General features: G+C 35.4%; 1 protein-coding gene across 1 annotated transcript; it reads right to left on the bottom strand.

Annotated features, from left to right (window-relative positions):
- Nucleotides 1-1,446: 1,446 nt before the first annotated feature.
- LOC137820087 (uncharacterized) lies at nt 1,447-14,538 on the bottom strand. Its single transcript, XM_068623880.2, has 22 exons — nt 13,283-14,538; nt 12,694-12,809; nt 12,015-12,223; nt 10,900-11,019; nt 10,608-10,736; nt 10,402-10,527; nt 9,441-9,496; nt 9,256-9,355; nt 9,047-9,164; nt 8,748-8,957; nt 8,294-8,630; nt 7,030-7,123; nt 5,456-5,564; nt 4,928-5,199; nt 4,658-4,785; nt 4,287-4,521; nt 3,466-3,654; nt 3,064-3,347; nt 2,762-2,972; nt 2,407-2,649; nt 2,187-2,275; nt 1,447-2,101 (listed from the first exon to the last, which is right to left on the bottom strand). The coding sequence occupies exons 1-22, from the start codon at nt 14,101-14,103 to the stop codon at nt 1,954-1,956; spliced, it is 4,344 nt and encodes a 1,447-aa protein (XP_068479981.1). The 5' UTR covers nt 14,104-14,538; the 3' UTR covers nt 1,447-1,953.
- Between the last annotated feature and the right edge of the window lie 896 nt (nt 14,539-15,434).

The following is a 15,434-nucleotide window of genomic DNA, read 5'->3' on the forward strand; positions in this document are numbered from 1 at the left end:
AATAAATACATATCTAAATTATTTAAAACTTAGAAGATAAGTAAGGGTATAATAAACATAAATAATAATAAATGGTTTTGAAATTCTAAAACGACAAATAAAATAGAGCAATTAAGTTTTTGGAATTGAAACATACAAAGAAACGACGGATTTCTATCAATTATTTGATAAGAAAACTTCCAATGCTTCAACCAGTGGGCGAGCTTGAAAAAATAATTTGGAGGACCACAACAATTAAATAATAAAAATTAAAAAAGAAATCAAACAGTAATTTTAGTATTTAATGCTATAATATTTTTATTAGTTTTTTGTAATTTTTTTTGTACTTCTTTTATAACTAGCTTTCATTTTAAGACTTTTATATATTTATTTATTATTAAATAAAAAAATTGGTATATATTTTTTTGAAAAATGTTAGAAATTGTGTGGAATCCGAAAACCATTTACGCCTTTTTCTTGAGATTGAGAGGACCACCATAGTTTCTCCTATTAAGTGAACTGTCCTTTATGTTTCTTTCATATTTTTCGGATACATTCCGGAATAGATGTTAATAAGTTGTATTCTGAAGTACCGGAACAGCTTTATTTAGTAATGTATTTATATGATTTTTAATTTAGTATTTGTACTATTAGAAATTCCAATACCTCCATCTCTAAATTTACATCAATTTAGTTTTTCTTTTAGATTGAGATACACATTATTATTATTATTATTATTATTATTATTATTATTATTATATAAGAAATAAAAAATATTTAACAAATCGACAGAAAGACAAATAAATAAAGAAGAAATCTTTTGGAATAAATTGTTTAAATGCAAGATAATAATCATTTAATCAAAACAATTATGTTAAAAATATTACCAATGCATCACTTTTTATGACTTTTTTCTAAAATATGAAAAAGTATGTTTTATTTTGTTTTCTAAATTTACTTTACAGGAACCATTTATAAAGATTATGATCTTCATTTAAAAAATAAAGAATAAATTACTTATTTGATTTTCATAATTGTATAATTTATCCAATTTCATTCTTCTATTATTAAAACCCCTAAATTTTTAGCTTAATATCAACTTGATCTCTCTGTCAAATAGTTTTTTAACTGTTTTCACAAAACAAAACAAAATTGATATCTCAATTCTAAAATTGAGGAACTTAATTAAAAGTCTTATTTATCCAAGAACCAAATTAAAAAAAAAGTGTACAAATATAGAGACCAATTAAATAATTAGAAACTTCATTGGAAATTGAGAATCCAAATTGAATAAAATATATAAATTCGGAGAAGTAATTTTTATAGCCTAATAAAACATCACAAATCTCAAAAACTGCCAAGTGCCTTCTGCAATAATTTAAGAGTGGACTAACACATGGTGTTACTGTTAAGAAATTGTTTAGAATAGGATATTACGTAATCTGATGGTAACAGAGTACAATCATATTTCATGAACAAACAATTACTAATTGGATTCAAAAAAATGAATAAATACAAGCGTTTTAGAGGGTGATGGAAATATAACGCGCTTCAACAACAATTCTTATCCAAGAACCCCACATTATTTGCCGACTCTACTCAAACTTGAAGCCGTTGGCCAACTGAACATAGTAAAAAAAGGTAGGCAACAGCTACAGAATATTCTAAAATGTGCTTAGTACTTGATATTTACATAGTAGGAAAAATGAAGGTGAAAATGATTTAATTTTTTTTAAAAAAAGAACTATTGAACATTAGGTGTTACAGTAATGAATGCCTCTACAACTTCTACTTTGGATTTCTGTAGTTCTATTTCTCCCACCTCGAGTTATCCAAAATACTATCATCTCTATGTCAATCAATCTTTGATCTATGCTAGATTACCGTAGTGAGAACATGTGATGGATCGATCGAGAGAGGAGGAGGGAAATGGGGTAAAAAGTTAATGTTGAAATATATGCTGTGAACATACCATCATGACTGCCAGAACAGCTCAAAATCGTTACTATACAAGAACCGGTCTTGAATTTCCAGATTGGCAACATGCCAATTAATGAGTTGAGACTGGAATAATTTACATAAAACCAATCCAGCTGGGAAAATCCACCATTCACTTTCATCCCTGCATGCATGCATCCCCAGACAAAGTAAAGTAAGATTTTCCAAAATAAGCAGACTCTTAACCAAAAGTTAAACCAGACACTTACATGATACTCCATGGCTGAATGCTCGGGTGTCTTTTACTGGAAGACGATTGAGAGTTGTAGTGTATATATCCACAAAGAAATGCAACAACCTAATTACAAATAACACAAGATCCCCAATTAAAAGCAGTGATAAATGGAAAGGTCCATAGGGCCGAAAAATAAATACTAGATTGAAGGATCAAATATACCAAAACCAGCTGAAATTCGATAGATTACTCACAACATTTATGAAGGATGTAAGATTCCACAGAGCATAAAGACGTGCAAGGCCTGCAGAACGCCTTGGTCCATGACTAAAGAGAGCATTAATTCCGACAGGAAATGGGAGAAGAATGCCAAAAGGTAATATAAACAACACAAAGAAGACATCAACCAAAGAAATTGAATACAGCTGAAGCAGAGTAAGTAATACTAAACTAAAATCTCCTAGAAGCAACATTGAGATTACTAAACCAACAAGGTCCTGCAGTCAACATATGAGAAAAAACAAAGAAATCAGTCATCAGATGAGGCAGCCACACGAATTAGAAATTTTAGTCTACCAAATCAGTAAAAACAATCAATACTAGAAATACCTGATGGCCAACAGGTTTTGTATTCTGAAGTATAAAAGAGAGAAGATAAAAGATATCTCTCTTCTCGTCAAGCATTTGCAAATTGTTTACATCTAAAGCAGCTCCGTGCATTTGTCGCCTCATATAATTGTCCTCAGTTCTTCCACTAGGGCTTAACTGAGCTCTGCTTCTGGCAAACCCAAAAGGATGTTCCTTTTTAACACTCTGAACCCTGGAGACCAAAAATTATATAAACAGAGTATCAAGCAAGTATCATACCATCAAAATCATATCACATTCCTCTAAAATATATAAAAGATTACCTTGATCTTTCCTCAGTTCTTAAAGCTCCATCAGCACTTCCTCCAATGGCTGGACTATTCTCAAGAGCATATACCATAAGTCCATAGTGGCAATAGCCACTACTTGTAGCCTGAAACCAGGCAAGGTCAACTCGCACACCATGGACACTCAATGCAGGATTGGCATGAGTCTCAAGCCATCTGAGGACAGGTCGAAATGTTACTCTTAGTCGCCCACGGCGAACCAACCGCAGTTGTGCATTCAGCCCAGCAACCAATCTATACCAGGTTGTAGGTTGAACTGACTGCAAACATCATTAAAAGTATGCATGTAATTAAATTCATTAGAATGGAACAGAACAAGGCACATTTCTTAAGTGAATCCGTGCATAAAATAGAGTTCCCCAAAATAAACAAACAAACCTGACTCATAAGGCTGGTAAGGATATTATCATTGTGAAGGGAGAATGGAACCATATAGCTTCCATCACCTCCAAAAGGCAATGACATTGGGAACCTTTCATGTAATCGAGGAGGAAGGTCTATCCTCTTTTCATCCCCACCAAGAAAGAAGTCCACATATGCCAGCATCAAGTCAGTAGTTGCATTAACCTATATTATTTGATAGGTCAGTTAACATTATGACAGCATTAAATACTGAAACCTGTTTAGGTTTCAATTAATGAAAAGTTGAGAATTCTTAATTGGTTGGTCTAAATAGGCCCCAGACAGTGGAACAAAGTATGCCAAAATCTACAGTGAGGTAGGTAAGCTATCTTACAAATAAAAAGAAACCACTCTTTCGTTCAAAATTACAACATACATTACCCTGGAAAGGAAAAATATAAAGAAATTTTTATCTCCCACTAGCTATCAACATGTCAAATAGTTTTGAATTAATGATGTTATCATGTAACCTGTCTATCTATAAAAAATAAGTGATAATAATACAATCAAACGTAATGTGTAATGCAATAAACTGACATCTGATGACATATCACTGCTGATCATTAACTACAGCAATACAACTAACCATGTCTTAAATAATAAATAAAAGAACTGATCATTCAGTACGTATCTAGTTATACATATTTAACGAACTCAACAGTTACATTGGATCAAATGAATGTAACTTAAAAAAAGATCAAGAGATGCACCTAAACCAACACAATTCAGTAGCAAATCAATCGTATATCAATATTTCACTCTTCACAAGCTCAACAATTATATGAACAGGTCCAAACCTTGATCCCTTCATAGAGGGCTCGTGATCGACAAGAACGAAGGCAAGCATGATCATACTCTGATCGAACAAACTCACGTAAACGTTGCAACTTCAATCTCCTGCGCCACTGTTGCCAGGACCATGCAAGCGGGTAAGCAAGAACAGAAAGAACACTATATATTGCTCCCTCCCACCATTGATAAGCAGCTATAGCATTAATGGCATCCACAAATGTATTGAATTCACTCTCATAACTGCCATGTCAAGTGTTGGAAAATCTCCATCTCAATATCATAACCAAATAACACAGTTTACAAGTAAAAGAACTGAAATCTTCCAATTTAACCATGGAATCTATATAATGATCAAACAGAAGAATGCTTTGCTTACACAACATCCATTATTTGCTCTGAAGCTGTATGTGGCAGATGCCAGGGTTCACTGAAAGTATTAGGTCCCATAAAGTACATTCTGTGAACATGACTCTGGGATTCCTCAACTCTATTAGTCTCCAACACCTATGCAACACGTTGTCATCATGCCAATAATAAAAAATCTTAATAAAATCAAAATAGTTACTATTAAGGGGCACGCTAATATTAAATTCGCAAATGTCAGAATATGGAAACTAAAAAGGAACCACATGGTTTGAGAATAAACCTCATTTAGTGACTCAAGGAAAGGAAAGGAGTGATCTATTTGAGAACCATGTTGGGTGGGTGCTGGGCCAGGTAATTCATCAACCCCAACAAATTTCATTCTTGCAACACTGAGCACCAGTGCCAACAAAATCAAGAGACCCGTAAGAAAAAGACCAAATAACCAAGGCCCACCAAATGTGTAAATTAACTCTTCAAGAGCAGTATAGCAGTCAGGCATATGATATCTGTCCGAAACACATTGGTAGGGGCAAGGGGTTTCAGTAATACCACCTGGAAAAAAGGACAAGATGGAAAATTATGCATTCATGCACCCGAGATTAAAATAAAATGGGTATTTTTTAGATAAATACTATCAAGAAAGGAGGTCACATTATACCATTTTCCATCAAGAATGAGGGATAAAAATAAAAAATGAAAGACAGTCCACAAATCATTCAACTTGCACAACAAATACTTCAAACTAAACGAGAGTAAAATCCTTTGAATGTCTCTGCTATGTAATGATCCATTAAATAATAAAATCTACCTCGGACTGAAATATAAACAGCGCGATGAGGAAGGTCATTAACCGGACAATGGCGACAAAGTGATTTATCAGATCCAGTAGTATTTTTGTAAGTCCCAGCAGGACATTCCTGGAGGCAAGCAAGAAATATAAAAGCCTATGAGTATAAACTTTAGAAGTACAAGCATCAGCAAGTCATCAAAAACGGAAAGCAAGAAAGTAGCAATAGTAGACATGAGACAAAAAGGGAAAACAGAGCTTCTATTATGTTGAGTAACCCATCCAGTAATGTCAAAGCAGTGGTCAGTCCGGGTTCATATGAAGCTGGAATCCAGTCAAATGGTTCACCAGCACCCAGATAGCCTCACCAATTTTGATGTAGCCAAATCAGAATAGGATCAGGCAAAACATGATGAACCAAAACCTTGCAACTATGACATTGCAACAAAACAAACTTAAATGTTTTCATCATTTATACATTAGTAGCCACAGTTTGCATGTAACTTAAATGGACACTGGGTTCTACTAAGCTGAGTTGAAGCCAAAACTAAGGTTGACGTCTTTAATTGAAAATCTGCAGCAAATCCAGCACTTTCAACTACCAATATGCCATTAGAGTTCATTATTAGAATATTTAAAGTTTCTAGTCTTGCATTTTGTTTATAGTTACACAGAATCCTTTCAACACCAACACCAATTTAGTATCATAACACCCTTAACCTTTTTTAAGACATTCTTTTTTTCCAGCCTTATGTACAGCTTCAAAGCAGCACTGAGCTAGAAATAGTAAAAAATATACTATATATTTTGGCACAGAAGAAAGATTGAGAAAAGAAAAGACAATATATCAGCCCACAAAGCCTTACAAAACTGCAAAGGTAAAAATTCCACAAAGTAACAAATTGTAAGAGTCTTGTGCAATGCTAAAGCTTTGTAAATGAAATGACTTCAATGAATTTTTTCAACAAAATAAAAAGGCCATGTAATATCTGATGATGAGTGGAATACATAAATATTGAAACATCTGCAGATTTTTGGGGGTGACATGTATATATAATCAGAAACTTGACATATTTTCATTAATAATCAAAATTGGCCCTCTAAATAATGATCAGCTTCCCTTAAGATTTTAGTACATCATTGCCAGAAATAGACTCAAAATACCTGACTCTTGTCAACCCAGCACCGTCATATTGAGGTCACAGTATAAATATCATAAAACACAACGGCAACAAGTGTCACCCACTTATTCTCCATAGATGTTTTAACCATTACATGTTTCTTCTATGTCTACTATAACTTGGCACATTAATAATATCCTTTCAAGTATAATTCCCACAAAGGTTTAACCAACCACCATATCAAGGCTGGAAAAAAATAATGCATAACCTAAATGGTGATGATGATGACCATTATGATAAAACTCCTGGCCCTCCACATACATTTACCATTAAAAATAACAGATTTACACAAACTACCAGTTCACAGAAATGCAGAATAAGGTCACACATCCAATAAATATGGAAAAACCCATGATCAAAAAGCTAGCTAGAGCACATAAATAATAATTGGAGGCATGCGGAAAGAAATTATACCTCACAAAAGGTACCGTACAACCCTTTAGGGCAATCCTTCCCAGTTATTGTCCCATTTGCTCCAGAGCCACCCTGGCCCTCACCCTTTCCTCCCCTATCATAATTAAGAAAAAATTATAAAGTCCTGAAATTTCCATTATAACACGAACAAAAGGCGAAAAGGCAGAAACTGAAATGAAATAGGGACAGAAAATAGAAACTTCAATGAAAGAAAAGTTGATAAATTAAAGATTGAAATGGATTTTATTTAAAGATTTTTATAATGCCAGTTTATTAGAAATCATCCTAGATATGACTTTCAAAACAATTATCACAAAAGTAAACAATGAAATCATACATGGCAATTCATGATTGAATGATTGTAAGAAATCTTCACATTGTTACACTATTCCAATTAAATTATTGAAATATACAAGCTAAAAATTATTAAGTTTAAAACACCAAAGCAAACAATAAATAAAAAAGCCATCTTCTAATTACAACCCTCACACCCAAGAAAAAGAAAGACATTGGCCAAAAGGGATTAACAGAAAAAGTTTGCTACAAATCCACAGACCTCAAACGTTTCAAGATCTGAAATGAGTGATGACCACTGGGAGTGTCTTATGCTAGAGCAGTCTTTTAGAGACCAATTTAAAGGGTTTAACAAGAGTAGAAAGGCCAAAAGTGATAATTGGCAATTATCAAGTGGAGCAGGGTGTTTTATTGCCCTTAAATAATTGGGAAAGGGTTTATGTTCTTATCTTCTCTCATGAGTTCTTCCCAAGGCTGTTTCAAGTAGCATCCACTGGCTTCCCATTGTTCCTTTATATATTTTTGCTTCTTTTTTATTTTAAAACTTTTTCCAGATCTTGAGGATGCCTTATCCTCTTTGATCATACTTCATTTTCTAACAGAGAAACAAAAAAAAAAATAGTAGTTAACTGGCTTCTCATTATATTATTTTCTGCATCTATGCCCACCTATGAAGCCTGTACCAAGATGATAGGGAAAGAAAAACTATAAAAGTATACTCCTTCGAAGATACAGAGAAACAATAGATATAAAATAAACAAAAAAAATGGAACCAAAAAAACATCAATGGCAATTAAAAGCTATTTAAGAAATAGCAAAGATAACATCAGATACTGGTGACAACTTATTTTTGGTTAAAAATACAGCTACGTTGACTGAAAAAAATAACAGACTACATGCTCAACAATTATGCAAAATCAGAACAAAAATAATATTGATGAGTTGCAGCAAAAACTTGAAATAGAAATACCTGGTCTGAATGCCGCCTTTCACGCTAGCAATTGGCTGATAAACATCACCAGTGGGAATGTCAGACCAATGAAAATGAATTCTTCCACCACCCCCACCACCACTTCCATTAAAACTGCTATAGCCCCCCATAATAGAAAGCTCAGCTGATTGCCCAATGGTAAGTGTATGGAGAAACAATAGTATAGTGCCACCAGATCCTCCCCCAGGACCTCCAGTAAAATTGTCAAATCTTGCAAAACCTTCATTTGTGATTACCGGTTCAAAATTCTCTCCATCAGCTTTTACAGAACCTTCAATGGACAAACTCGACAAAGGATGTTCTAATGATCCAACAACTGCTTAACAGATAATACAACACAAGAATACGAATAAAAGAATAAATTTAGTGGCAATCAACATTTTCATTATTCATAAAGAAACATTAACTAGCCCAAACATAAACTTTGGCTTACCTATGATACCACCTCCAGCTGTGATATAAGTAGAGTTGCCACTTCCACTTCCACTACCAAGTTCACAGGGCAGGTTTGCATCCCCATATGAACTGCCACCTTCAACATGATAATCATTATACCATGCATCCCCACCATTACCACCATGCCCACCACCACTGCCAATACCGTTACTTAGAATATTTCCATGGCCCAAACCACTAGTACAGCCTGCAAATTTTTTTACACAATCAATTTAGAAAATCCAGATACTAGAAGTCAAAAGTGACAACCACCACACACACAACAAATAAGCATACCCATTCCAGAGGCGGATATTATGCCAGAAGATTCAACACTTATGGTCCTGGCCCGGTGGAAATGAACAACAGAACCTTCTATAAGGCCTTCAACAAGGATATCCTCGACTCTGCAGATCTAGAAAGGTAACATACAGAATTTTCAAGTTTCAAATGTAGATATATAAGCACAACCAAATGTATTACACCATCAATACTTCATAAAGCACCTGAAGTGTGAAAGACAGGGAAGAGTTCACATTGCAATCTTCAGGGGGGTGAAGTAATTCATAGGGGCAATCTTCATTGTCACAGTAAAGCTTTGGAGTACTGTCAATCATAAAAGTATGGAAATTTAGCAGAACTACACACAAAAAGTGTAGAATGAGAATATTTTGACAACATCCAAACATACACATCATCAGTTGTTGCATTCTTCAATGGACCACGCAAGACAGATCCAGGCCCAACCTATAAAAAATGTAAAAAAAAAACTCAATATGTAGAGCTAAGGCCAAATAATGCTCAACCAAAACATATGCACAAAAAGTATTATCATCATTGGTTAATGTCCAAAAACTACCAAGTTAGGTTTCATTTAAAAGATGGAATTAACAAGAATCAACCAAAAGCATCAGAAGAGTGCAACTGCGCCACCAAAAGAATGGCACAAGGGACAAAAAAACAGTCCATTGCACCCCAAATAAAGCCCAAAAGCATCAGAAGAGTGCAACTGCGCCACCAAAAGAATGGCACAAGGGACAAAAAACAGTCCATTGCACCCCAAATAAAGCCCAAGATCTTGACATGGTGTAAAGAGACATGATATCCGTGCTCAGTAGTCATAATGATATTTTCCTCAGACAGTTTCTGCATTCATCTTATTTTTAACATAACAGAAAAAAGAAGTTTCTTTGGATTAGCGATAGAAATTTTAGAAGGTGTATAACTAGGTTACAAATGATAAATGTTAATTGAAGGGATATACCATCATTTTTCTGTTCAAGTGCATTATGTTTTAGACCCAAAGGAAAACTTCATATTATTTGATTCTACTACTAACAATGTAAAGGTATTTAACAACTGGAAAATATTAGGATGTGTTTCCAATGTTTTCTAAATAAATAAAAATAGCACACAACTAACCACTAATCTACAGAAAAAACGCCCTACAGTTTTAGCCACTAAAAATAAGAAAGAATAAGAAACGTGTTACAAATTAATTTGAAAAGATTAGTGAAAAAAAAAAAGTTAGTCTAGTGGAAAAGAAATGAGATCTCCTAATTAATAAATAAAGACAGATCAGATGGGGAAATCGAGTGTTTAAAAGGCAGTAAAATTACAAAGATAGGTGGTGAAAATAAACAATGTCTTACATGAATACTATAAAATAGGGATAAAACCAAACGCTGTGCTTCAATCCAATCTCCTGGTCCTGATAAATTAAGTAGACCCTGTCCATGAACTCCAAGGTTTGCATTAGAATGTATCACAGAAGCCCCCTGTTAATGAAACCCCCAATGAGTCAAATGTGAAGATCATACATGCAATAATTTTATTCATTCAAGGAGTGGTTAAATACCCTGAGAACAATCAAATTACTAGCCTCAAGTAAAGAAGTTTCCACAGTCACATCTTCCCCACCATCTATGAGCATTTTTGAGTTCCACATCAAGAACATTTTTACAGACATGCGTAGAGCTCCATAAACCTTTTTCATAAAATTTTAAGTGTAAACATCAGCAAACAATATTGTAACATTGACTATTGGCAAAATAAAAAATTAGTGCTGCCTATATGATATGCTCATTATGTTTACTAGCTCTACAGCACAGTTCAAAGATGGAACATATACAGGAACTCATTCCAATTACCTTCATTACAGAATCACTCATCAACAGTTCTTCAGCTAATAACTCAAACTCTGATGTTGCGTAGTGTCGTAGACCAAAGCTCAACACCCCACCCTGCAAGATACTTATTTGTCCTTGCACCTATATAATGAATAAAAAGAAAAGAAAGTTGTACAGATGTCCTTCACATACCAAACATTTTTTTTCAAACAGATTAAAATTAAAAGGTCACAAAGATCATGATATGAAGAAGGGATGACAAGGAGGAAACTTGTCATTTTTTTAAAAAAGAACTTACTAGAAACAAAAGCAAATAAAAATAGAAAATCTTTCATAAAAAATTAATAAAGAGACAGAGGCGTCCTCAAAGAAGCAGCCAACCCAGAATACTAACAGGAAGTCGATTATCTTTTACATTGTATATCTACTCAAGACATCGACCCTCCCCCTAAATACATTAGAATTTAGAAGATTATATATATAATTTACATTAACATCAAGAAAACTTCTTATCTATTAAAAATATAAGTCAAGATCAAGGGGAACAACCGGTATGGATTTCAATGACCAACAATTAACTAAACATGCCAATATAAGCAAAATATATATCAAGCAAACGGAATAAAGGCATATGAAAACCAAACCCAGAAATTATTGTCTTTGATTCTTCAATGTTTTAATCTTCGACAATATTGTCAGTGGGAGTTACTCAGTTTGCTTAAGTGGTTAATTAAAAATATCCGTACCAACTATCAAAGAGATGTTTTTCAGCACTTGGGTTCTTTGAGGGAGACAACTTTAGCAAGAACAATCAGGACAATATAAAATACAAAAACCCATGCATCATTCAGGACATAGAATGAAAAATGGGATGTCAGAATTTTTCAGTTATCTTTTCAGAAAAGTTCCTCGCTTAATCAGATATTGAGTTGTATTAGGGGTACCCAAAAGTGACTGCATATGCTCATCTTGAGTTTACTAATGAACTTCTAAATGGATATAAAAAATTGAGGATACAAGCAAAACAAAAGGGGGGAGAGAATGTCAGGTGTCAGCAAACAAGAGAAGAAAAGGAGTTGATTAACAGAATATTGGCATTGGGATTATCCAACTAATGTGATATTCATTTGACAAACCTGTACACGACTCCAAAGCAATGGAACTGTGGCCCTGGCCTTATTTCGAACATAAACATTAGTCCAAAGGGGTTGATTTGGAAACTCCAAGAGAAGAGTCTCTGTATCGGTTGTCATGTTATAGTTATCAACTATAAGACTTCGAGGGACTGCATCATAAAGAGTCCCAGCAGCACCTGCATTTCCGGGACAGCCAAGGCTCTTACCACCTGAAATAAGAAATCAATCGTGCACTGCAGTCAGTGTAACCGATGATAAGTTTGGAGTCCCAACAAGCTAACACAACAACAAAGTCATAATGGTAATTTCAAGCAACTGACTGTAAGCCAAAGGTATTTAACTAATTAAATATCACTTACCCTACCTACCAGTGTTGGCCAAAAAGTAGGTTCTAGGTTGATAAATAGTTGATCATCAAATCATATTAGCCAACTCAAGTGAAACTTAATTCTAGAGGGCAACCTAAGTTTTATTTCAAAAGGCTGAAAAATGTTAGCTTTGATTTCTAAAACATTTTCCTTATCACCCATTAACAAATCAACGACAGAGAGTGGCATGCAACTCAATGCTCCCTATATTAATGTTCATATATATTTATTTACTACAAAAGGTTAAGCATATATTAATGTTAAGCATATATAATATAACAGCTAACCAATGCACAGACTAAAAATCTCACCATGCACATATATTTTAGGCTCATCATGCCTGCTGAACACATCAACTGAAACCCTGCCACCTCCACCACCAGCAAAGCCGTTACCTCCACAAGCAGTTATAATCCCACTGCCAATCCTGATCATTTCCAGAAAAAAAAAAAAAAACATATCAATGAAACAGCATAAAAACTAGATTCACATTTCAACTAAAATCTAGCACGAAACAAATTATTAACATTCCATTATTGGCATGTAGCTGTACACATCAAGGAATGTAAGGGACTATGGAGAAAATATCCTTCTGCTGGATATTTTATATTTTACATATGTACATTCACCAGCTCACTTTGGTATTAAGCTTCAGAATGTTTCTTACCAAAATACAAGTTATAGTTGGTAATTTGAACACATACCATGAAATTAATTGTGATGCTGATATTAGACTTAGAAAACCACATCTCAAATGCAGCATCACGGAAACATATAAATGTTTACAAAGAATCTCAGATACAAGATTTCAGAGAAACAAATATAGCAACTTGTCATATAACGCATGTCCCTCATATATGCTTATGTAAAAGGGGAAAAAAGACAAAAAAAAAATATTACATTCTGTAAGCCTTGATGTAAATGCTGCCTCCAGAGCCACCTCCACCCTTTGTCCCTCCATCACCCCCATCAGCCAAAACACTCGCATTCATCTCAACAATTTGATGAAGAGTCAACCTCACAAGCCCCCCTCCCAACCCACCATAGTCCCTCTCCTTGGTCGTCGACCCCCCACGGCTCCCAAAACTGTAAGGGTTCTGCAGCGAGGCCCAGGAATACGCATCCCCTCCCCAGACGTCCTCCGGAAGCTTCGTCATGTCGACAAGACAGCTGGCACCCCTCCCGCCGTGACCCCCACCACCGCCCTCAACCCCCTGCGGAGTGCCGCTAGTCTGCGACGGAGGCTGTCCCGCCATACCCGTCGTGTTCACCACCGACTTATTCCCAAAACCACCATTCTCAGCCTCCAACTCAAAAGCCCCGGTCACAATCGACGAGTTGCTACCTAAACTAAAGTTACCAGTGACATTAACGGTTACCATGCACCCGGGAATCTCGCAGTGGAACCTCACCCCAGGGAGGATGATAAAATTGCCCTTCCCTGCTATGTACACGTCCCGAGTGAGGTTCACGTCGCTCACGATCTTGCACGTCGTGTCCAGAGTCCCGACTCCGCCGAGATCGTCCACGCATGACACCGACGGCGGATGCGGTGGCGGAGGCGGCGGAGCGGGCGGCGAGTAGTCCTGATGGAAGAGGTTCCAATCCAAATCAGTCACCGAAAGTTCATGCTCCGACTCCGATTCGCCACTCGCGAAGACGGCGACGACGACGGCGAAGATAGCGAGGAATCGGAGGCGCCGGAAACGAAATCGAGCCATTCACCGGCGGCGTCAGGAGTCATCACATTGAAGGAACTGAGATTCGGATTTACGAAGTGAAATTTGATTCAGAAACCAATGCAATGACCCATCGCGGTCACCACCAATTGAAAAATAACAACAATATTAAAAAACCCTAGTCTATCTCTCTCTGCGTGCTGAAATTCAATTCAATCTCACTGGAAAAAAAAACCCTAGAAATCTCTCGGAGACGCGGGGAGAAGAAAGATCGAATGCGAAATGGAGAGAAGAAGCACGATGGGGAAGAGACAGCTTTATTTAATTCTGGTGGTAAAGGAGAGGGGGGTGTCACGATGCGGTGAGGTTCATGTGAACCCCTCTGGTTTTCAATCTGGACCTTTATTTTTTCCCACGTGGGCGAATCTTATTGGGCGAGTGTTTGTTATTACCTTGGAGGCTAGCGTTGGGGATGTTATCTCGGTTTACCGAACCTCACGCCGATTTAAAGGAGCGTCAGACACACACCCCTAATTAATGAAAATAATTAACGGACGAAACCCATGTGGAATGTGCAAGTGAAAAGCGACAATAAGGGTAGGTTACTGCTTGCGTAGAGGTTACGCGCGCGTGGAGAAACGCCGCCAGAGCGACGGCGCCACCGCGGAGTGGAGGTGGAAATCATGAACGGAGGGTTGGTTTCAGCCGTTTTGGCTTTTGCTTTGGTTTTAGCAACTATCATCGCTTATAAATTACTATTATTATTATTATTATTATTATTATTATTATATTATTATTGTTGGTGATGGATACTGAAAAATAAAAACATACACGCGTGCGTACGTGCATTTGCATGTACCAAGACACTCGCGAAGAACCTTACTGCTGTTAAAACACTGTTAGATAAATATATTTACATTTGTTTCGATCATAAATTTCTTCTAGAAGAAAATAATTCAAATTAATTTTCTATAAGAAAAATTAATGTGTGCAAGAACTTCTACTAGGACCAACTCGCTTGAGTTCATTCCTACACTAAAAAATGTAAAATAATGAGACATACAAATAGTTCTATTTTTTAATAATTTAAAACGAAAAATTAGAATAATCATTATCTACAGAGAAACTTTACTATTACGTAAATAATTACATGTGACATGTTATGTCCCAAAATAAACCAAAGAAAATTTAACAATTTTAACTCGTGTTTACCGGTGAAACTAAAATAAATTAATAATAAAAAACATTTATTTAAAATCTCTATTGGTATATTTTCTAATTGATTTATCAAATTTTTTATTTATTTAAATTAAAACCGTGATAATAACTCACTTCCTACTATTAACTGAAACTAATTGAAAAACATAAATAAA

The sequence above is a fragment of the Phaseolus vulgaris genome, chromosome 9 (genome assembly GCF_051622355.1).
Source record: "Phaseolus vulgaris cultivar YP4 chromosome 9, ASM5162235v1, whole genome shotgun sequence".
Classification (NCBI taxonomy): Eukaryota; Viridiplantae; Streptophyta; class Magnoliopsida; order Fabales; family Fabaceae; genus Phaseolus; species Phaseolus vulgaris.